Source organism: Zosterops lateralis (assembly GCF_965231275.1).
Source record: "Zosterops lateralis genome assembly, chromosome: 9".
Lineage (NCBI taxonomy): Eukaryota > Metazoa > Chordata > Aves > Passeriformes > Zosteropidae > Zosterops > Zosterops lateralis.
The window spans coordinates 30503363-30526704 of record NC_139769.1 but is presented as its reverse complement, the minus strand read 5'-3'; the positions used below and the strand labels follow the sequence as shown (position 1 = coordinate 30526704).

General features: G+C 46.8%; 1 protein-coding gene across 7 annotated transcripts in view; it reads right to left on the bottom strand.

Moving 5' to 3' along the window:
• PACS2 (phosphofurin acidic cluster sorting protein 2) overlaps nucleotides 1–23342 on the bottom strand; it is a gene marked incomplete at its 5' end in the record, with an annotated part of 78120 nt that overhangs the window by 37287 nt on the left and 17491 nt on the right. For 5 of the 7 annotated variants that reach the window (XM_083867144.1, XM_083867145.1, XM_083867150.1 and 2 more), the window contains 6 exons: nucleotides 1270–1350; nucleotides 2113–2186; nucleotides 3236–3398; nucleotides 5417–5542; nucleotides 9399–9488; nucleotides 12441–12528. In XM_083867144.1, the coding sequence (XP_083723270.1) occupies nucleotides 1270–1350; nucleotides 2113–2186; nucleotides 3236–3398; nucleotides 5417–5542; nucleotides 9399–9488; nucleotides 12441–12528 (622 nt within the window). The remainder of the gene's footprint in view (nucleotides 1–1269; nucleotides 1351–2112; nucleotides 2187–3235; nucleotides 3399–5416; nucleotides 5543–9398; nucleotides 9489–12440; nucleotides 12529–23342) is intronic. The other 2 variants (XM_083867148.1, XM_083867149.1) reach the window with 1 other exon arrangement.

The window sequence follows — 23342 nt, the reverse complement described above, 5'->3', positions numbered from 1 at the left end:
TAATTTTGATGACCCTCTTGAGCTCTTGCAAGTCTAACTGCCTACTCTCAACACTGGCCTCAACACTTCACCCAGACCCCAGACTTCACCCAAACTGCACCCTTTATCTCTGAACTCCTATCCTGCAGCTGCAGCCTTCTTCTAGACAGCTGAAGCTTAGGTGAAATAAATCCACCACACTCTCCCAAGACAGCCCTGCTCCTGTCCCCAGTGCATCCCTTAGCTGAGATGCTCTCACGATAGTGAAAGTTCTCCTCTGGCTCAGGGTGTCACACAAAACCATCCATGACAACACCTGGGACCAATTCAGCAGCCCATGGAGGGAGGACACTCAGCATGCAGCAGCTAAGGTGGCATGGCAAGAGCTGTTTGCTGGCCTGAATTATTTCATAGAGAGGAGATCTATGTTGGAGTTGGGCTGATGTTAACTTAACTGGCATCACCAAACCCAGTTTTGCACCAGCTGGAGATTCAGCATCAGTGCAGAGGTCAGGGATAGACAGGCACTCCTATTATGAGTTCCTTGTTTAATAAAGACGTGGTGAATTTTGTCCTGACTGGTCACAAAACAATATGGACACCAAAGATATGGACCAGCACACTCCTGGTCTCATAGAAAGGTACTTTATAGTGACATATTCAGGTCAAAATAGAGTTTATTTCAGACCTTATCAAAACATGGCTTTCAGAAACAGCCTTAGACCATGGTGTGATGAAGCACAAGTCTCTGCTCCATACAAGTGCAGCTTTGCAGGCACACTCATGCTTGTGTGGGAGGGTGGACAGCCACATGCATCTTTTTAAAGCTTCTATATATAAAATATCCAGGTACTTCTTTTGCCTCAGCACCTCATGCACCACCTGAACTTTATTCATCAAGCTCCAATCCCTGACTAAGCCACTTCATTTTGAGAACTTCCCACTGGCTTCTCCCATGCAGAGCACAAATAGGAGAGCTTTCCTTCTTCACTTAGAGCTACTTTCAGGACTTACATGAACATGGATCCTGTACTGGCTTCTTCATGGAGGTGAAGAAGCCTTCTTGCATGATTTTTGGAGCTCCTTAACCTTGCAGCCAAAGGACAATCCAGACATGCACACACCTTGGATGGTTCCACTGCCTGAACTGGCTGCTTTTTCTAGCTCTTCACATGCTGTTACCATGTCCCCAAGCTCCATGCTGGGCCAGAGTCTTGTCTCCCACAAGCCACATGCACTGCCCATCCTGGCCAAACCCCATCAGTGTTAGTAAAACTAATTTCCACCGACCCTGGTTATGGACGTCGTTCTTACTATCGATCTCCGCTGCTTCTTGGGCTTCCCCATCTCGTACTCATCATCATCCAAATCCTGAACAGAAAGAGGATTCCCATGTTACCTTTGATTCTGAGACACATAAGCATTTAAGTGCTAAAACCGTTTCTTCTATGAAGATGAACCTGCTGCTCTGTCTTCCAGGCATCCAGCATTTGCTTTAATTGCAGTTATGACGGTAGAGGGAAAAGGAAGTGAGACAGGTCTGCAGGGACAGAAATAACAGCTTGGAGAAGCAAAACAGGCCTAGTCCTACATCCAAGGAACAAGGACAGTCATATCCCCACATTTTGGTGGGTCCCTCTCTCAGTACCCTCTGACAAGTGAAAGGCAGATGATGCCAGAGTCTGAAGGCAAGTAAGACCCAAACTCAAAAGCATCTCACATCTAGTCAGGGGATTCTCCATAAGGACCTATTGTGCAAACGGTATTAAAGACTAAAGGCTGCCTCGGACCCCACTGGCTCTTTAATTACAGCTGGGGATCCAGTTGGGCTCTTTGAATCCAGTAAGCACTACAGAAGAAATCAAATGATGCCCTGACCATTAAGCAGAGAAGCACAAGGATGCCAATGTTTTTTTCAGGGAGCTCAAGTCCAAACACGTGAACAGATAAATCACAGCATGACAAAAGAAATGGGTTACTGTGCAGGCCTTCTCCACTGCAGCTGAACACTTGGTAACAGTCTCACACTGGCATGGTTTAGATACAGAAATAGGCTTTTAGTTTCAAGCAGGAGCTGGGAGTGCACATGCTCCACTGAGCCCGCACAGGGAGAAGCCATGCCCTGAACAGTACCTGGCCCTGTACGGCATCATCACTGGCCTCCTGCTCAGAAGAGAAGCTCTCGTACTCTTCCTCGGAATAGTTGTCTGAAAGGGAAGGAAAGAGGGGAGAGATCCTGTGAAACTCCTTATAGGTGAGGGCATGGTCTCACTCAGAAGCAGAAATGGCCAGCTAAGTCACAAATCAAGACAGGAGGCACACAAAGAAGATAAACCAGCAGCCATCTATCCATGCTAGAACCAGTGAGATAGGAATCGTCTGGAGGAAAGGAATGAGGAGAAACACACCAAGTAAGAAGCAAGGACCAGGACACAGATAAGGCTCCTCCTCCTTTTACCCTGGAAAGAACCAACCACCTGGTAGACAGCAGCAAGCAAAGAGGTTTCTCCACAAGAGAAATTAGCTTTCCTCCTAACGTGGACAGAATGGATTTAAAGGGGGAAGTAAAACATGACAGAGTTGAAAACCTTTATAGAAATAACCCTTAAGGTGAGCTGCCTGGCCCCAGGCAACAACACACAAACACCTACGTGCACTACCTTCAGTAGGTCACTCTTGCAGCAGAGAGCAGAGGGCTAGTACCACATAAAAACATCACAACAAGTCTGAACCCAGTGACTTCCCTATACAGTGCACATCATGGATTTACACTCATTAAGCCAGACCATCATCATCATCCCAGCAAAACATGCTGCAAGTCTGCAGGTCCCATCTAAAGTTAATGAAAATTATTGTGGAATACTCAAAGGAAGAATAGGATGGAAGAGTAGCTTAAATGTGAATCTCCTGAATACAACACTGATAGCCAGGTGAGAAGCTACATGCTCTCAACCACCAGTAATGTTGGGAGAGCACTGGTGAGGACACCGCCAACCCTTGCTGGATGGCCCAGGTATGGTGTGGCATGCAGTGCAGAAGAAGCTCCGACAATTCAATCTGCCACTCCGGTCACCCCCCCTGCTTACCCAGCAACACTTTTGCAAAGTGGGTTTTCTTTGCACTGATCACTTATGGACACAGCAACTTGTGCAAACCAGTCCTCATTTGTCCCAGGAAGCATCTAAGCCCAGGTGGGGTTTAACTCCAGCTAGATCAGGAAGACACTGGTCCTCAGAGAATGTGGTTGGACTCTTACCTGTGGACTTGATTTTCTGGCTGGCCTGCATAGTGCTATCTTCATGGTCGATTGGCTGACTTGACAAGGAGAAGATCCAGATTTCTGCGACCTTCAATGGAGCCTCTTTGATGTTGCTGAAAAGGCTCAGAACCTGGCCACCTTCTGTAGGGTGCTGCATGACCTGGGACAGAAATTGAACATTAATCTGCATTTAAATGCATTTAAACTTGTATCATTTGCATACTACTAGAGGGTTATTTATGTTAATGGAGTTACTCTACATTTCCAAGACCTTGTAACCACAGGAGCCACTTACAGCCAATACACAAGGCTAGTTGAGATTTTATCTGACTGCTAATGAAAGTGATGGAAGGAAACAAAAAACATTCTGAGCTTCACAGCTGATTAGCTCATCCTTGAAGCGGAGTACTTGACTACCTCATTACTATGTATTTGCTTCCCCAGCACAGTAGTGATTTGAATTATCAAGTTACCCACCTTCTGAAGACCTAATTAAAGGACTTAATTTTATCTTAAAATCCAGCAAAAGAGCTAGTACAAGCAAAAATTCTTCATGAGATACAGATGTTAAGTGCTTCCTAAAGCAAAATATCCTTTGTCTAGAGAGCTGACAGATTAATCTCAGAGGAAGTGGCCATCACCCTGGGACAATGAAGCAGGTTGTCATGAAAAACAAGTCAGTGGTGGAGGCAGAGGGACATCTTGGTGCAGGTTTCTCCTTCCTTTGCCACTCACAGCTCAGTGGTTTCTCCCCAGAATGTTGTGTTCTTCTCCTGTCCCACCAGAGTGAGCAAGCACATCGCCTCACCTGCACATCAACTTTCCAACACACATCAGGCTGCTCTGTCAGCTCCTCACAGGGACCTACACAGACCTGAGCTGATGAGGAACATATGTACCCCTGCCCTGAAACTGCTCACTCTCAACTTCAATTCACTGCTTTGTTTCAACAGCTAAGAGAACTTTTTGTATTTTTTTAAAGAAACGAGTCAGTGGAGTTTAGGGGTCATCATCCTATAAACTCCAAAGGGGAGGGGGGGGCTTGTAAAATCTGTTTTCCTAAAGACTTCAATTTCATAAAGATCCCAGATGAGCTGGAGAGCAACTATTTCCTAACATGGTGAACCTTTGAACATTTTTGACCTCTTAACCCCAGTCAGCTGACATTACAAACAGACATAAGAAAAACCACATGTAGTGGCAGCAAATTCCCAACACTTGGAAGTTCACCGATGACTCTAATTAATGAGCCCACATGTTTCCTGCCTTACAGCAGTATTTATTTTCTAGCTGTTCAACAAATCGAACAGTACAGGAAAAATGTTAGCTGCAACACCACACACTTGGCCAATTCAAATAAGGAGCTCACCATTCACTTCAAGATTGAGGGAAGCTGCAGTCACACAAGAGAAGCAGTCTTTAGAGTGAATTCTTTAATACAGTAATAACTCACCACAGCACAACACTAGCTTACTTTGGATAAAAGTCATTTGTTGACAGAATGCAGCCTGATGAAAAATATTGGTGTTAAACTGAACTTGCTTCTGCTAAGCCCATTTCTAAACACTCAGACACTGAAACAGCAGAGATTAAACAGGCATGAAATAACAAAGCACAGAGCTATGCCATTCAGAAAGCCTTTGTAAATAATTTATCCATACTTGACTCCAGCATTAATTTTATCATTTACTTCTCATGAATAGAGCTCCACCTAAATTACCAACAGCCATGAAATAACAATGGCCAAGGCTTTTCAAGCAAAATGAGAGAAATTACTTAATCCTGAACTCTCATACTGTGGCACTGAGAAGCACAGCAAATCTTGCTTTAATTTTACCACTTCTCAGGGTTGGAAGGCTTGCCCAAGTGACTCTGCACTTTTGATCTGGACCCCCTAACTCTAATAAAGCCATTAAAACAATAACAAAATCCTCAAAAGGTCATAACCTAGCCTTGTGAAAGCTTTAGCTATTAAGATATGAGGCAGAAAACACTCAATATTATTACTTAGTAATAAAATCTAGTTAAAATATTGCCCTGTGAATATTGATTACAGCTATTAAGATAGCTATTTGAAATCCTGCCAGGTATTTCTCAATGAGGAAAGTGACAACAGTGGGTCTGGAGAGAAGGGAAGATGTCCACGTGGGTAAACAGACCATGTGAAGAGCAGCTCACCTCAGCCATGTTGATGCATCCCACAGCCAGGGTCTTGTAGCCTAATATGGTTCGGTTCTTGTACCGCTTCCGCCGCTGCAGCATGATCTGAAGCTTGTTGCCTTCTCTCTTCAAGAAGTGAGGGTACTGAGGTGGGAAACACAGTGGAAAAGTTGATTTTGTTTCTTGGCAATATCTCCCAAGCTTCATGGATAACCTCCATTCCTAAGGAACAATCCCAGGGCTTTTGGAAGTGCCCACACCTCACTCACACTCAGTGAGCAATTCTTCATTATCCTGTGGAACAGCTCAGCTCTGCCCAAACAGCTCAGACAGGTGCTCCAAAAACACAATCCAGGCACACAGAGCAGCTGCTCAGTTTGGGAAGGGCTGGTCCCAGGAAGATGAGCAGCCTCCAGGAGATACTGTCCCCAACAGCTAAACAGAGGATGCCCAGAACTGGAGCCCAAGGTGCTGCTGGGGGGCATGGGCTGCCCTGCACAATGGACAGTGGCAGGGACAGCTACAGACCCCCACACCCTTGGCAGGACACTGCCTTTCCTCCAGCACAAGGACACTGCTCAACTGATTGTGTTTTAAGTAATTAAGTCAAGAAAAAAAACAAAAACTGTCCTACTGCCAGGTTATGTAGCAAAGACATAAATCCTCCCAAGACATATTCCATACAAGAAAATACATTTGTTTATACACCTCCTCCAGAAAGTTCCCAGGAAGAGAAAGCTATGAAGTCAAGCAGAGACTATAAAGGAATGAATAAGGCTAACCATAACCATGAGAGAGAAGCTGTGCAAAGGAAGAAAAGTCTTCAAGAAAAGATAAAGCAGCAACCTGACCAGTTCTCATCCCAAGAATAGAAGAGACTGGGACATGTGCTCCAAATATACAACAAAAACAGTACTAAATAACCAGGAGACAGGAGAACGTAATTGCTGGGATCTCAAAGAGGACATTCCCAAATGAAGGATGATCCTCTTGCAGGGAAGAAATACTTTCTTTTTCCTTGGGACATTACGAAAATTAACTTCCTGCCCATCAAAACACTTGATAAAATCAAACAGCAAACAGAACCGGAACCCCCTGAGATATTAATTTGCAGTCCAGAGGAAGCCTGACTGCTCTGCAGGGAAGTGGGAGCAGTGGCCACCCAAACAAGAAGAATACTAATTAGCTGATTCCCCTGCAAGGGCAAGATCTACTGTTCATTGCCCGAGGTAGAGGCACTGCAGAAGAGAGGACATAACTAAAAGACAACCTCAAAACACACCGAGCCTGTGACACGCTACAGATGTGCAACATCCCTAAAGAAGGATGGAAGAAAGTTATTCAAAGAGAAGGGGTGGGAGGGCCTCAAAAAGCCAGAGGCAACTTTCACATTCAGATTTACTATTTCCCTCCTTCTGGGGCCTTTCTACATGTTGGAAGGGCAGCAAGGAAGAGGGACTCCCTGCTCTCAGTTCAAAGCATTTGAGCCACACCAAGGCTGCTTAAGTACAAACCCAGAACTGAAGTCTCAAGTCACCCTTGGTCCCAGGCCAGCTCTATTTGAATGTGTCCAGTTTTCTGGGATTAAACTGAACAGCTCAAGTCCATATGTGTTCAAGTTTCTCTTTTCTCAGGTGTACTGCCCCTCTGATGAGCATTCACAGAGGTGGTAAAAGAAAGGAACAGAGAGACTCAGGCCACTCAGCTCCTCCACTGAAAGCAAGGCCCTCTACAAGAAAAGACAAGCTATTTGCATAGCACAGTCCAGTTTTTTTAACACCAGCCATGACTCATTAACTCTACAGAATTGCTTCAACATAAACTTTTCAGTGATTGTCAGTCCATGACAGAGATTGGAGAGGAAAGCAGTTAGGCTCAAAACATTTGCAAGCTTTTAGAGGGAGCATCAAACACCTCAAGGCACCTCTGAGGGGTGAGAAAACAGACACACCAGAACAATGAGAGTCAGGGCAAGACTTTTTCTGAAGTCCCAATGATGTAATCTGTCCCATCTGGAAAGGTTTATTAGATTAAAGACAGGACTTAAGTGCAGAGTTCTTAATTAATGCCAGAAAGCTGTGATGTTGTGCTTGGAATATCTGGGGAATTTCCCTGGGTTCAGTGAAACCCACAGAAGTGTGGGTCAGGAGAAGCAGACATTCCAGCAGGAAGGGTCATGGCAGCTCACCTGTCAGAAGGGCTGCTGCCGGTTTAGCCCTAGCTAGGAGGGGAAGCAGAACTGGACACACCACTAACTCCAGTCTCACTCAGCTGTATAACAGAGCAGCAGGAAACTCCTCTGTTCAGTTTGAGCAGAGGCCTGCCAGACACCAGAGGCTGCTCCCTGTTGTACCAGCCAGCAGAACACCCCTACCTCAGCACCGATGAGGGAACACTCTGTGCAAAGAACAAGAATTCACTCAGGAGACAGAACTGAGCAGGCAGTGACTGAAGGTACAAAGGGCTGCAAATCCAGGCAGGTAGCACAAAGCCAGGCATACGGTGTCGGGAGCTGACCATGCAACATGGAGATACTGACTGTTGCAAGACAACAAAATCTTGCTCTGTGATGCCCACATGCCACTTTGTGGCCCATCACCACTCTCAAATACATCCCAGGCACTAAATTCAGATTGTAGCTGAATTAAGCTACAATTGCTAGCTGGAAGCAGCTTTCTGCCATTGTCCAATTAAGCAGCAGTAAAAGTTGCCATAAAAATCCAGCTATGCAGTTTCAAGAATGCTTCCCAGGTCTTACTGCATCCAAGACCACCAACCCTTCTGCAGTCAGAGACCAGCAGCACATGTCTGCTTTAAGCTCACTCACCTCTGCTGAAGGCTCAGTGTCACAGACACTCCTCTCTCCTGTTCTGGCTCAATTCCCAGCCCCATGAGGGGAAACAGAGTTAAAGGCAGTGCTCTGTATCCTGCTGCAACATTGCTCTGAGCCCCAGAAAAAAACCCCAAAGCATCACAATCCAAATTAACTCCAAAAAGATTTGCAGACTTGCTCCTTGCTGACACAGGACTGGCAGAGGGAGACCTGGCTTGTCTTACAGCTTCGCTCCCAACCATGGGAAAGCTACAGCCACAGGATCCAGGTGTAGATAATCCTGGCACACAGCTTGGTTCTTCCTGTTCACAAAAGAGGGGATGCAATACTGCAGTTAACCTAGCCATCTGCTTGGGCAGCTGCAGGTTTATCATCTGTCTTCAATAAAATTTTACCTGCTTCAGCTCTGCACAGGTCTGAGTAACAACCAGCCTCACATGATGATTCATGTGAGCCTTTCTCCTCATCAAATCAAAGTCCCGAAGTCAAGATCTAACCAACAGTCACAAAACAAAGATAATCCAGATATGAATGCTCCTGAGGTCTGTCTGGCTCTGCTCTATGCATGCAGGATCCTCCCTCTCACTTTCAGCAAGTCAGCCCTTATTTACCTTATTTGCTCACTCAGGAGGTAGCACAAGGTTAGCAGGCTTTGAATGGAAGAGGAACCAAAAAATGCAGTTGTTCTGACCCACAGCTATTCCTGTGACTCTAGAGCCAGGAGTAACTATAAGCACATTGCATCTGCTTCCCCAAATGGTGCCTCCCTCAGGAACTCCAAATCAGAGGCTCACCCGACTCATTCCTACTACTGCCTTCTGTCAGCCTGACACTCCACACCACCCCCACGGCTCCCATCCTCTGCTGCCTGTTCATAAAGAAGGCAACAAAAGACAAAAAAGAGCCAACTCGCTCTGCTTCAGCTCCTGCCACAGCTATGACTTGAAGAGGACAGACTGCAAAGTCTCCATGTTCCAGGATGCACTGTGGAAGGAACACTGTGAACCAGCACCCTGCTCCAGACTCCAAGCACTGAGAGGCAACTCAGACAAGTTGCGCTGTTGCTCACGAGGATCTTCACCTCAGAGCCAGCACGCATCCCTGCAAATAACCACGAGGGAGAAGCTGTGCAAAGGAATCCCAGCAAGCAGCCAGGTCCAAGCCTACCTGCAGAGAGAAGGTCAGTGCGAGCTCCGTCTCCACGTGTCCACTCGGGGGCAACACGATCTCGTGAGAGCGCAGGATGCGCTTGGAGCCCTGCACGGAAACAAAGTCCAGCAGCGGGTGAATTCCCCCGAAGCCACCTCTCACATCCCATCCCAGCCCTATTTACTGCACACCAGGAAACGTTGTCAGGGACTACCACAGAGAAGTGAACGGATGGGTCTGACCTTGTACTTCTGTGAAATATTAATGAGATGAAAGGGAGATATTTGACTAATAAAGATTTGCGCATATTTACCGTTCCTAACTGCAACAATGCCACTTTTGTTCTGCCAAACCCCAGCACTGAAAAGCTATGAGTCAACCCCCACCGCTGGAGCTCAAGTCTCCTATTTTCATTTCAGCCAATAGGTACAAGGCTCTTCATCTCCTGGGTCTGGAGGCTGCAGCATCATACTTAAATCTCCAGTGTTAGCCATGATAGAATGGGCTTTTCTTTTTGTGCACACACCCCTCCCTGGGGAAAATAGGGACCTTAACCTGCTTAAACAATTGCCAGTAGCTGGGGATGTTAAAGAAAAAAAATCATTAAGCATCTCAGTGGAGTCTGGAGATTTAATGTATCACAGGGCAACTCCAAACCAACCCTGTGTGTGGGCTGCCTTATGCTAACAGAGTTACCAGGCTATTTACTGTGTGAGCATTTCATTTCAGGGAATGTTTGAAGGAAAACTAGCAGGAAAACATGAGAGACTGCTGCCTAGCAAACCCTTCTGCATTGTTCAAACACAGTGGCAAGTTTCAGGAGGTCTCTGGCTCAGTGTTCTGCTGAGGCTGCAAATCTGGCTTTGTCCAGATGGGCTGATCTCCCAGAAGCACAGAACTGTAGCTCTTGAACAAGCAGCATCTGGGAAATCAGAGATAGACTGGGAGGGGGTAAACACCTCCAAACTACATCAATGGGAAATGTGGTCTGCCCCTATCAGCCTCAAAGACTATCACAAGACGAGAGAGCAGCAGAGCCTCGTTTACATCCCCTCCTCCCCAAATGCACGGCTCAGGCAGCCAGAGCAAAGGCCGTGATCTGCAGCCGTGCCTCAGCTCTGCACAGCACCAGCTCCTCTCTGGAAACGATGAGGTGCCTGAGCTCCAGCAGATCTGACAGCAGACAAGAGAGCAGAACCAGGCACCCAAGGGCTGCCCCCAGGACAAGCAGCACATGTGCAAGTGAAGCACAGCCAGCCTGGCCACTGGCAACAGCAGCAGCTGCTCCATTTGTGCAAAGCTCCTAATAGCAGCAATCTTGCTTTACTGGTTACGCAACCAAAATATAATGAAAGACCAAATATAGTTGCTTTTAAAACACCACAGCAGATAAACAGAGCAATGGCTCAGGAAATACAGCTGACAACTCTTTGAACATCTCTGCTCTGGAAGCTGCAAAGAGACATGGGAAATGCAGGTAATATGCTCTCATTAGGTCTGAATTCAGTCATCCCCTCTGGAAGGGCTCTAATGTCTGACAACTTGCGTGCAATTCTCCACACAAAGGCAGTCATTTGACAGAGATCATGTATTTGAGGATCCAGTACCACCAGCCTCAAACAACATGTCAGAAACCTGAGTGCTGGCAAATAAAGCATCCCTGAGAAAGCTTGTCAGCATCAGCATCATAACCTGCAAGCTCTAAAGGGATTTTTAACAGCAGGGCCTGCTGTGGAGAGGACTGCTCAGGTTCCAGTGTCTGAACACTGCAGCAATGCAGATCACAACACATACACCAAATGGGATGTGAAACTCCCACGTGTTAAAATTCCCTATGGATTTGTGGGTCTGGGGCAAGCTTTCACCTATAGAAAGTGTAAGCAGCAGTAATCTGGACAGGAAAAGAAGATTTTGCTCTAATAAAAGCTTCTGAATTCTTCAACCCAAGTCTGGCACCCTCTGGGCATAGATCATTCTCGGACAAGCCTCAGGTGCTTACAGTGATGCATTCATCATCCAGGAGTACAAACACATGGAAAGCGTTCAGCCTTGATAAGCAGTATCTGACAGCCTGGAAACCCACAGCAGTGCTTCTTCTGAGGTTCCCACATACCCAGGTGTGTGAAGCAACTCCCTGCCTTTCTGCTCTCTGCTGCGGGTGCATGAACCCCCTCCAACTTACAGGGACACGTTTTTACCCCAGCTGGACGACTCAGAGATAATAGATACTGATTAAATCCTCAGCTACAGTGTTTTTCCTTCCTGATTTCACCTTTCAAACTAGACTTCGTGTGCTTTGACAACACCAGCTCTCTACAGGGGTTTGCCTAGCTCTTCATTTGAAAAGCAGCAGCTTTTCAGCACAGTTAATGTTCTTCTTATAGGTCTGCCAGGCTTTTCCTCGTTAAGCACTTTAGCGTTTGCTGCAATGGGAGCACGTGAGCCCAAATGATGCTGTGACCCACGGTTGGTGGAACCGAGTCCCCTTCCTTCCCAGCCCGCCTCCAGGCAGTGTGACCTACATGGAGGCACCTAATTAAATGGCACAAACATCTGCTGTAAAGTGGGTTATTTACCTAGGATGACAACTGTATTTTAGGAAAAGCAATTAGTCTGAACAGGCACCCTACAAATCCACTGACAAATTTGGCCACAGACTCGATGGGAGAGCTGCCCACCAGCAGAGGAAGCCCCAGACTCCCCCAAACCAAGACCCAGTTACCAAGATGTTTAGCCCCAGACTGTTAAATAGAGAACTAGGCTTGGATTCAGTGCCAGCTCAGGAAGAAAAGATGACATGCAATCTGTGAAGAGCCTTTTTACAAGCAGATAAGCTCATGCTGAGCCATCGGTGAACAATACTCTTCTACAACAGTGAAATGAGGTAGGAACATGGGAGAAGGGTCAGAAAAGAGTCTACACAGATCCAGAACACCCTGAGGGACTGGGGAAGAAGTCTTTGGATGCAATGGACCCTTACGTGGAGGTAGAGCTCAGTTTGGGCACCTGCCAAGTATTTTTAGTCAAACAACACAATTCTTAGAACTGAGCAGCAATTACCTGCATTTTGACAGCAATGACCCCAGAAATAAGCTCCTTATCCAATTCCTTTAAGACTACCAGTTTCTTTAATGTCAAGCTGCACAACCTGCAAACAGGAACAGAAAATAAACAGTTACAATCATACCTGAAAAAAGAAAAGCTCTGATCAGCTTTTATGCACACCAGTATCCCAGTTTGAGGGGGAACAGACTCCAGACACAAGTCACACACTGATATAGACAAAGACAGCAGAAATATATGAGGTTTCCCTGGCTTCTCAAGACTGAATTTCTCCAACCTTTCAAAAATATCAAAAACACAAGGAGGTGGACAGGAGGTACATCTGTCTCTGACACAGACCCATGGCCACAAGAGAGCCCCAAAGAGCACTGGCCTCCACTGACCACAGCCTGGGAACCCTTGCTTTGAGTCAGACCAAAAGCTTCAGAGTCAGAGGAATTAAATTCCACCAATATAAAAGCATAGGGTCAATTTTAAACTTGTCTACAAGGCTTTCCCAGATTGTTGACTTTTTCAGTTTCAGACTCCCGGCTTCCAAAGATCGCGCTCCCACCTCCTCTTGTCAACCCACACATTCTTCTCCTCACCCCCAAACAAAAGTGCTAGCAAGTGGCTCAGGGATCTCTAACAGAAAGGGCAGGGGGGTAAAAAAGGAAAGAGAGAGGAGAGGACTCAAGTGGTGCCCTCTGGCCCTGGTGTTCACATGCCACACATATGCAAGTAAATCACATTCTTCACCCGGGCAATGCTACGTTGTTCTGGTTAAAGCTGTTTGCACTTCTGCCTTTCAGCACAGGGTGCTTGGGAGCAGATGAAATTCGGGCTCTGCAGCTGAGTTCAGGCTCTGGGTAATGGGACCATAGCCATTGGCACTGTAACAGATTCAAAGAAGTTACCACCAGCTGGGGGAATTCAGAAGGCATACCCATAAACAAACTTCAGGCAAAGATAAACCTGAAGACAAGACAGCTCAGTTTGAGGATAGCAGAGGCCAGAGAAAGTTGCTGGGCAGGCTGTAGTGACTAGACATCATCTGTCATGCTGGCCAGGAGCCAGCACTGCCTTTGTGTCAGGTCCTTACTCCATGGCATGGGCGTCTCTGGCCTCTGGCATGGAACGTTAGCAGACATCGGCATTGCTCTTCTCAGACTCACTGCTGAGCTCTTTCTCCCAGGTCAAGTGTAACATCAGGGCTGCTCATGGAGGGGTGACATCCAGCAGCGGATAGAAACGAAAGAGGAGCTGATGCTGGATTTTGGCAGAAGTGCCATTGACTGAAGCCTGTACTTGATACTTCACACTGGTGCCAGGTGCCTGACAATGCAGCACTGCAAGGCTGACTTGCACCTCCATCACCTTTTCCACTGCTCTGCTGCAATGCCTGAAGATAAGACAGGATCAGCCTGGGTGCAAAACAGCAAGAGAGGTGCAGCTAAAGACTCGTCCCAACAGGAGTGGGGGCAAATATTGAAGCAAGTACTGCTGGTCTCATCCTGAAACACCCGTGGCTCTGCCTGAACTCTGGTCTCACACAGGGCCAGCAACAGTGAAGAGCCAGTCTTATGATCTGCACTCCAGCACCTCTCCAAACATGTCCTTCACCCCAGCCCATGCCATCTATGCTCCCTCTTCATTTGCAAAGCATTTGTTCCTGCTAAAACCCTCCAAAACCAAGAGAAAGAGAACTACAAGCTCCATCCTTTGCACAGCTTTGCATCACAAGACAGCACAACCAGAGATGCTGCAGAAATTACAAAGAATGTAGGAAAGCCAGGACTGCCTAGGCCTCTGTCCCCTTCTGTTCCCCTGCCAGCAGCTGTGTGCACTGCCAGTTAGGTGAAGCTGCATCTCTCAACCTGGAGCACAGGAGAGGGTGTTTTCCTCTGCATCCCAAATAAAGCAGCAGGGCCACGACTGGAGGAAGGAGGCCGTGAAGCCTTTTGTTTTCTTTGTAAAGCTGTAGCTGGAGGACAATTGTACTCAGCTTGCCAAAACCCACAGAACTCCGGCCAGTCAGGTGCTGAGAGCAGAGGTAGGACAACACACTGGCATTGTCTCAGCTGACAGGCAAGGAATAAAGGCCTTTTCTCTCCAGCCCCGAGCTCAAGGTACGGGAAGAAACAATGGTGTTCTCAGCACACAGAGCAGAGCACAAGGAGGGCGTTCTGTTCTCCACTGGGCATTCCTTCAATTCATCATTTATGAGCTTTGATCAAACCCTGTGGAGCACTTGCTGTTTGGGAAAAAAAAAATAAAATTAAAAGCCTCCTTTACAGTGATTAGAAAAACAAAAGCAGTTTAAAAAGACATGGGACACATCTGCTTTCTTTATCCCCCATTGCTGGGTTGCTGGTACTAAAAGGCACTTCACACAAAAAAACAATGGAATGTTTATCCTCTCCATCGGCGGGGGGGGGGGGGGGGGGAGGGGGGGGCAGGGTGTGTGGAGGATGGATAAAAATCAGTTTAAATCCCATCAAATCACTGTTACCCTCAACACACTATTTCAGTCTAAGTTGGCAGCTTACAAACCAAAGCAATCTTCAGAACACGCGGCAGAAAGGGCCATACCTTACTAAAATCATGACAAAAAGGATCATGCCATGTGTGTCCCTGCCACCAGCATGAGGATCCTGAACTACTCATGTACACAGCTACAGCAAGGATTTGTGAGCCATAACTGCCTCTGATAACAGCAGATTTGTGCCATGCACTTATTCTTTGCCAAGGTTTTGCTGTACTTCCATCAAGTCTCACGGTTCAAAACAGAGATCAGTCTCACAACCCACTTCTATCAACAAGCCTGTTAAGTTAAACACTGGTAAGTAAAACAGAACAGACACGGGTGGAGCTGGAAAGATGTGTAAAGAGAACAAGGCTACATTTAGAAGAATCTAATACATATAGGTATGATCTCTGTGAACTAAGAGGAAATAACCTAGCACACAGAAGGGGAACTGAGGAAGCCTTGGGTCTGGAGCTGAAGTATTTTGAAAGCCTGGGACTGCAATTCGGGAGGCACAGAGAAATCCTCTTTGCGAGTTTCAGCAGTGACCTGCAGCTGCACAAGAGGAATTCAGTTAGCAAAAGCACTAAGTTAGCTGAAGCAGACTTAAATAAGGACAATGGAAATCTGAGAGCCAATATTTCCACCTTCTTTTGAAGGTTCACAGCTGATCTCCCTGCCAGGAGCTCAGCTGGGTCCCAAACAGCAGCAGGAGCCTTGTCCTCTCCGGTCACTCACATGCCCCCAAAAGATGCAGGTACAAGGTACTTGCCTGGTCCTCGTTTCAGGTTAACAAATCATAAGACAGCTTAATACTACAGTAAAACTCCATCTTTTTACATTACTGCTGCAAGAACAGAGTTTTAAAGAGAAACCTGGACCTGACCCAATGGTTTCAACTCACCTTGCTAATGCAAGTTGTGCTGAATAGCTTCATCACAAGCCCTTTGCTTAAGGAGACAGCTCTCTGTGAAGAACATAACATTTTGGTAGCTGAGATGCAGCAAATGTGTCCAGAACAACCAAATAAAGTGTCTCATTCTTTACTCACTGGATGTTTTGCTTTTGCATCCCTCTGAGTAGGAAGATCAGGAAAATAAACCCCCTCCAAGAAAAAGTCTGCCTTGCTGAATTAAATGTCTGTTTCTCCACAGGGAGCACAGTAATTGCACCGAGACCTCGTTCACGCAGAGACAGTCAAATCAACAGGAAGGAAAAATTAAAAATTAAAGACCTGCATTTTAATTAAACCCCATAGAAGTAGAGAATAACAGGATGCATCCACAGTTATAGGGGACTCCAAGTACAAGATGGGAGATCGGGTAAGAAGACTGTAGTACACAGATACCCTTTGTGCAGATTAAGAACTGTGAATGACTGTTCCTAAAGAAAGTGTTTCATGCCAGGAGCACTCTCCTCTGAGGTTTGAAAACCTCAATCAGCCCATGGCTATAAGGAAGGAATTGGTTTCCACTTGGCCACTGGTCAGTGTCACCTCATCCAAGTTATCTCAGCATTTCAGGAGAGCAAGCAGCCTCCTAGCCTGGTGCTTTCAATGTCCATGTTGAGTGTTCTGCTCCGAGCTGACAGTTTATACCCACACCAGTCCCAAAATAAACCGCGAGCCACTCAAAGGAGAACTGGAGGGAGACACCCATTGACATATGCTTGCCCAGACAAACAGAGCCATTCTGCACATAGCTACGGGGGTGTCTGTGCACGAGAGCCAAGGGCCCTGCACAGCATTTTGGGGAGACACCTGCCTCAGGAAGGTGTGAATGTCTGCAGCACACCAAGAGCCAGCTGCACCAGCAGCTTCTCAGGAAGAAAAGAACAGCACGTGTGTTGTGGGTTGAAAGCAAAATGAATGAGAGGCTCCAAGTCAGAGATATAATTTAATAAGAAGAAAGGTAAAAAGGTAAAAGTAAAATAAAATAAATACAATAACACAAAGGATCACTGACAGAGTCAGAATACAACCTGAGCAGGATGGTGGAAGCAGTCCAGGTGAGGTGCTCTTCCTGAAGCAGTGATCCTGTAGAAAGGTCTGGGAGCTCTGGTCCTCTGGGAATTCAGTGGATAAGTGCCCTTGCACTGTCCCACATACCAGCTTATATCCAGGTGAGAATGCTTGGCTCCTCCCCCTGGGCAGAGCATCTCACAATGGGATGAGGAGTTGTGAAGTGGGTCCTTGATGGCCCATTAACAGAGATAACTCCTGGAGGGAGTTACCTGTGACTCATGGGCCATTAGCAGGAGACACCCCAAAAGTCATTAGCAGAAGACACCCCAAAGGCGTTAATGGGCCATTAGCAGGAGAGGCAGGGGGCTTAGGAAAACACTAGCCCACCTGGTTTCAACAGTTCATGAAGATGGTGATAGAATAAATACTTTGTGTACATCCTACACTGCAACCCAGGACAACGTGGACAAACTTTGCTGCACTTACACACCAAAGACAGGGCTCTGTATTGGCCTAGGAGCTAGCCAGGGGAGAAAGCAGGGCAGAAGCACTGTTCTCTGATGTCGCTGATACATCAGATTTGGGCTCTGGTCAAGGGCAGCAGTAGGAGCCTCAGGAAGAGGCTTCCTCACTTTCCAAAGCTTAATGAGACAACTCCCTCAATGTGATCTAATCTTGGTCGCATCATCAGGGAAGCTCCCAAGCAAGGTGAAATCAAAAGAGGAGGCAAAGGTCAGGCACCCCAGTTTTTGTCATGACAGAAACATGACCTGAGTAACCTGCAAAGAAACCTAATAATCTTTCATTCACATTTCCTACTAAGTTGACCTTTAATCAGCTGTTCTGGTTACACATCCATTTGTGTAAGGGTTAAGCAGCCAGGAAACAATTGGAGAGCCAGTATTTTCATTGTTCTTGTTCTTGAGGATCTTGAAATCCTCTTCCCAGCATTCATACAGAGACTTAAGCTCTTAAGATTCTGGAGACTAAGATCTATAGAAATGCTGGAGCAAGTAGGTCTTGTTCAGCCAGGAAGGAGGATGGCAGCTTATTTTACACAACAGGTTCTATCCAGGACCTCACAAGGATGCATGTGTACAGCCAGACACTATCCTTTTGCAGCTGAAATACTGTCCTGCTCACTTTGAATAAATTACAGATATGCCTACTCCAAACTGAGCAAGCAAAAGGGGGTGGGCATGTTAAAATTTTGCAGATCTGCATAATTTTTACAAGAATTTAGAACTCCACATAGGCACATTTGGTACTCGAAGTTAATACAACCAAATAGTAAAACACTCTGATATTCTAATCCAACACATCAATTGGAAAATGCTGAGAGATGTCTTCCTTCAGTAGGTCAAGACATTGCTGGCTGGCTCTAGGGGACTCACCATGGGCACAAAGGGATCAGGGTCCCTGCAAGCCAAATAAGCCTGACTCACAAAGCAGAGTTTACATATTCCATTGGCACTTCTCATTTCTGAGTGCTTCAGTAATCTGGGAAGGAAAGGGCACAGGAATGTGCTGAGACACAGTGATACTGGTGAAATACACAGGTGTTAAAACCAAACCTCCGCAGCTCCACACACTCTGCAGGTAGCCAAGCAGAATTCCTTGTGGCAGTTGCTGGCTGTTGTGTCACACACAACTCTTCTGACTACCTGGCCAAGATGTGATGTGCTCCAAGTCACACCTGCAGGAAATCAGCCTGAGACCAACTGCTCACCTCCAGGTACATGCTCTGAACTGTGCTACCGAGAAACAGCAGCTTTCTCTCCCTTCAGGAAATCATCTCAGCAAGAGCAGGGGTAACTCTTCACACACAGCAGGAGTAGCTCTTCACACATCTGTTGGCCTCAGTCAGATCTCAGTTCCTGCACACATTGTTATACATTGGTTTCTTACTCTTCAATTTGATGATTTCAAACCCCTTTATAGGGTGACTTACGGGTGAAGAAAACCCAACCACTGACAAAGCAAAGATTAAGTCTGTTTCTCAGGCTACAGAGTATAAAGGAGTTGGGCAAACTCACCTATGTGTTCACACTATGCTGCCTGCAAAGCCAGGCATGGGCACAAATGTAGTTGAATACATGTCTCCTGTTTTGCCTTGTCCAAACCCAGCTTCCAAAACAACAGGACTGCACAGCATCTTGATATCAAAGTGAGCATCAGTGAAAGTGTCTGTGGTACTGGTGAATTAGGTTTGATGTTTTCAAAGTTTTGAGGCAGTAGGAAGATGCATTATTAACTTTAAAGAATAAAGTCAGCAAATAACAAAAAGCTGAATCACGGTTAAGGCTCCTTTGACAGACATCAGGACTACATTTTCTGTGTTACAGGTGACACAAACAAATTTGATATTTGTTGTATTAATTCAGTAGTAGCTGGAGCAGCCAGAGGCACCAGCAGGGAAGGAGATGGAGGGAGACCAGGCATAGCTACATCCATCAGACCAAAGGCATGTGGCAACTGTGGGCCTCACAAGCTTGCAGGAGACACCCAGGGACTGCAGTACTGCCCAGAAATGCCAATCTCCCATTTGAGCACCTAATGAGCTCGGCCAAAACACCACTGGCAGGGAGGGAAGGTCTTTAGGATGTGGACTGGATAAGCCACTTCTGTAGCTAGGGCTTCATTTCTCAGCTGGTCGGCAACAAAGCAAAGGCACAACCCACAAAGTTTACATGAGCCAGCCAGGGTGGAGGGCGGCTCCCACCACACGCCTCACTCATTGGCAAAGAAACAGATACACAAATGAGCAAATGAATCACACCCTAGACCAAAAGGGGACTCTTTGAGGAGGAATGCAAGAAAACAAATCAGGGGGTGCGAGATGAAGAGGAGAGACCTTCGTAGCTGGAACAACCCCAGCAGCTCTCCACTCTGGCTCACCCTTGCGTGCCTTCCTTATGCAACCTGTCTTCTGGCTGGCCCCTTGCCCCAGACAGCAGGCTGACCACCGGGACTGGCTATTCCAGGCATGCTACAGAACACTCCCTGCCTGCCCGAGCTCTTCCCATCTGCCCTGAGCCCTCCAGGACTAGCTGGAGCTGCATGAAGTCGCCAGCAGCTGAGAAGGAGCATCAGAGCTCAAGGCTTCCTGCTATGTCCAATTCACCTCCAGGTGTGGAGCAGCACATCTGCCCTGGTTTGCAGCAACACCCCTCTCCCAAGCTGCCAGTGCTGCAACTGGCTGCAAGAACAAAGCCAGCACCCAGCCTTCCAGGACACCCCCAAGGGAATCCTCCCTGTGGCAGCCTGCTCTATTACAGGCGCCGTCAGTGAGATGAAAGGGTTAAAGAAAGTGCCTCAAGGCACATGTTTTCTCCAGCATCTCCCTTGCACGGATAACCCTCACTCCTCTCCATCACATCCGTGCCTCAACCCTGAGCACAGCATCCCCAAACACAGCAGCAGCAGAGGGCTGGGAGCTGTAATGTCTCCACAGCAACTGGGACTGCCACAGCCCACACGTCACCAACTTCTCCGCATCCATGCAACAAACGAGACCGAGACTGGCTCCTCCGACAGACTGCTTGCTGCTGCTCACTCCCTCCAGAGCAGCCTGATGGCAAATCCTTCCTCACCGCTCTGGCAAGAACGCTGTTCTCCAAACAACTATTGCCCCAGCAGCTCCCCTCCCCAGCCCAGCGAGGAGCTGAAGTGCAGGCAGATTCAGAGGGAAGCCCTGCATCAGCCAGTCTGGTTTAGTATTTTGTATCTTCCTTTTGATAGCAAGGAAGCACAGGTCTCCAAGTACTCTTGCACTCAACTACTTTCAAAATGCCTGGTGTCATTCTGCTTTTTGTTCCTATAGCTGAACAGCCCACTGCAAGAGCCCACTGTGCCCTGCACACTCCTGTTCCCCACCTGGTACCCTGGGGAGATAGCACAGACCCAGTCACAGCACACCGTCCCCAAAGCCTACAAATCTTTACAGAAAAAGGACTCTCCCTCAAATATCCTGATCTTCCCCTTTGTCTGTAAATCAGCCTTCAAGAGGAAAAAATGACACCAAGAGGAGCCTGGACTTCAGGCTCACATCAGAAGAGCTTGTAAAGAAGGCTCAGTTCTGCTCGAGTTATCTGTCACTGTGATCTCTTCAGCAGAAGAAAGTAGGACTAGGAAGCCTCCAGCTAGGAAAGCAGTCAAGGAAAAACAGATGGCTTCTTGGTGTACCCAAAGCTGAACTTGCTCTCAGGGCATGAACAGTGTGCCATCTCTGCCTGATTTCTCTCCACTTTGAACAGCTCCCACAACATCACCTGACACAGAGGCGAGGTGAACAGCCTGTCACTCCAGAGACCAGACTGGCTCACACCATGGGTCACATCAAATTGCTTCTCACTCAGTCATCTAAGAACAATTCCTAGCTCACTAGCAAGTCAGGCACATGGCCCTCCCACTCCAAGCCAAGATCCTGATGCCAAGTAATTCTTAAGATTTAGTGTTTCTTTGGAAGACAACCACATTACACTGTTTCAACTAAACAGACTGTCTGAAAACTGTTGTAGGAGTTTTTTAAAATGAATTTTGAGAGTGGGTTTTGTGGTTGCTTTTGAACTAGCTTTTTCCCTTGCTGACCAATATGGACCCAAGGCAGCAAAGCCAGGGCAGGTGGACCATTCCTAACCACTTTCTGTAACCTTGATTTAAACCAGCTGCATCAAGTACCAGTGAAGAGGCTTCTGCGAAGTTTGCCGTGTGGCCCACCATGTACAAGCTGGGAGAACCACACAGGCACAATTTAGACCCCAAAAGGCTGTTTGTTTCATTACTGAGAACTCAGTGTCATATAATAGTAAAGGCAGAGGAGCTAGCAGCAGTGAAAAACATTGTGAACTTTGATGGTACGTTTGGTATTAGCCAGCACAGCAATCAAATATGCAAAGCATGTTGATGGCAGGCTTGCTTTCAGGCTAGGAGAATAGTTCACAGATCTCAATACCATTCCCATTGCAGCAAGTCTGTCCAAGCCTGCCATTCTGGCCTTCTTCCAGACAGGCACGTGCAGCCAGCCACCCCAACACCTCTCAGACCCAATGGTCTGCACTACTCCTTCAATTGCCCCATGTTTAATGCTGGCTCCCTTCTCCCCTGACTCCAGAGATGAACAGTCTGACAATCAAAGAAGTGCCAAAATTGGTTACTGAAGTTTGAAACATAAGTCTTTTGCACAATTCCTATTGTGCCTAAAACACAGGAGAACTATTTAGCACCCTGAAATATGATTTCTCTCCAGCATGCAAAAAATACAGAACAACTTGAACTACAGGGAAGGAGGCAGGAAAACTGAAACTCTAAACCCCAATGTATTCAACAGCAGGTCAAGAAGGAAGGTTAGGAGAAACACCAGCTCCATAAAGAGCAATTTCTACAGCTGTACCAAACACCCTGTGTAAAGCTCACAGCACCTCAGCTGTGCATTCTGACCTCTGAGCCCCATAGCTCTGCCTCACCTGTGCACAGGTGCTTGCACCATAGGACTGCAACACTGGCAACCCATTTGTTCTCTGGCCACAGCTAGAAGGATGTTCCCAAATCAAACACATTAAAGCAGTTATAAAAGAAAGGTGGTTCTTTCCCATAAGCTTTTATTTGAACAGTGCTGGTTTTTACAAGGCAACAACACACAGTCGACAAAGCAGCCTCCATCAGCACTAAATCTAATTCACAAAGAACTCTAAATCCTGCCACTAAAGCTGGGGCATTCAGCATTAAACTTGCTGGAAACATTGATGAACAGCCCTCAAACTAGAACAAAATATTGAGGGTAAAGCAGCTGAAAGGTACTGTCCCTTGCAGATTTGTCTCCCTAGAAAGGAAGGGGCAAACTGAGAGGAGCTTTCCAATATTAACAGTGGTCAAAAAAGGTCTGAAAATGCTAAAGCATTCAGCACTCCTTGCAAGGAAATGCTTCTGATAGAAGCTACATTGTGCTCCAGCACATACCCCCTGCATTTTTTCCATCAAATATTCTGGGCAGCACTTGCTCATTTGCACACTGTCTGCTCAAAAGAGCACAGATAAGCTGGGAAGGAAATCACCAGAGAACAGAAATAAGGGATCTAGCGAGATTCTAAAAGCCAAACAGCTGAATGCATTAACCCAGCTGATGCAAGATTAGATGGCTGAAGTGAAACTACCACTGCTACTGCCAGGGATGGAAGTTCAGCAGTAACCAGAAGCAGAATTTTAACTTCCAAAACCAGCGGAACTGGACTGAAAAGGCTTACGGAGAGTGCAGTGCCCAGCCTGCTGCCAAGCACAACACGAGCTCTCCAGCTACAGCCGTGAAAACTGCAGAACCCACCAAAAGTGCACGAATTAACAGAAACTGGGATCTCTTGTAGGCTTTAAAGCTGACCCACGGGGGTCACCTTACACTGAAGCAGAAGCAGATTTTTCACTGGCAAAGACTGCA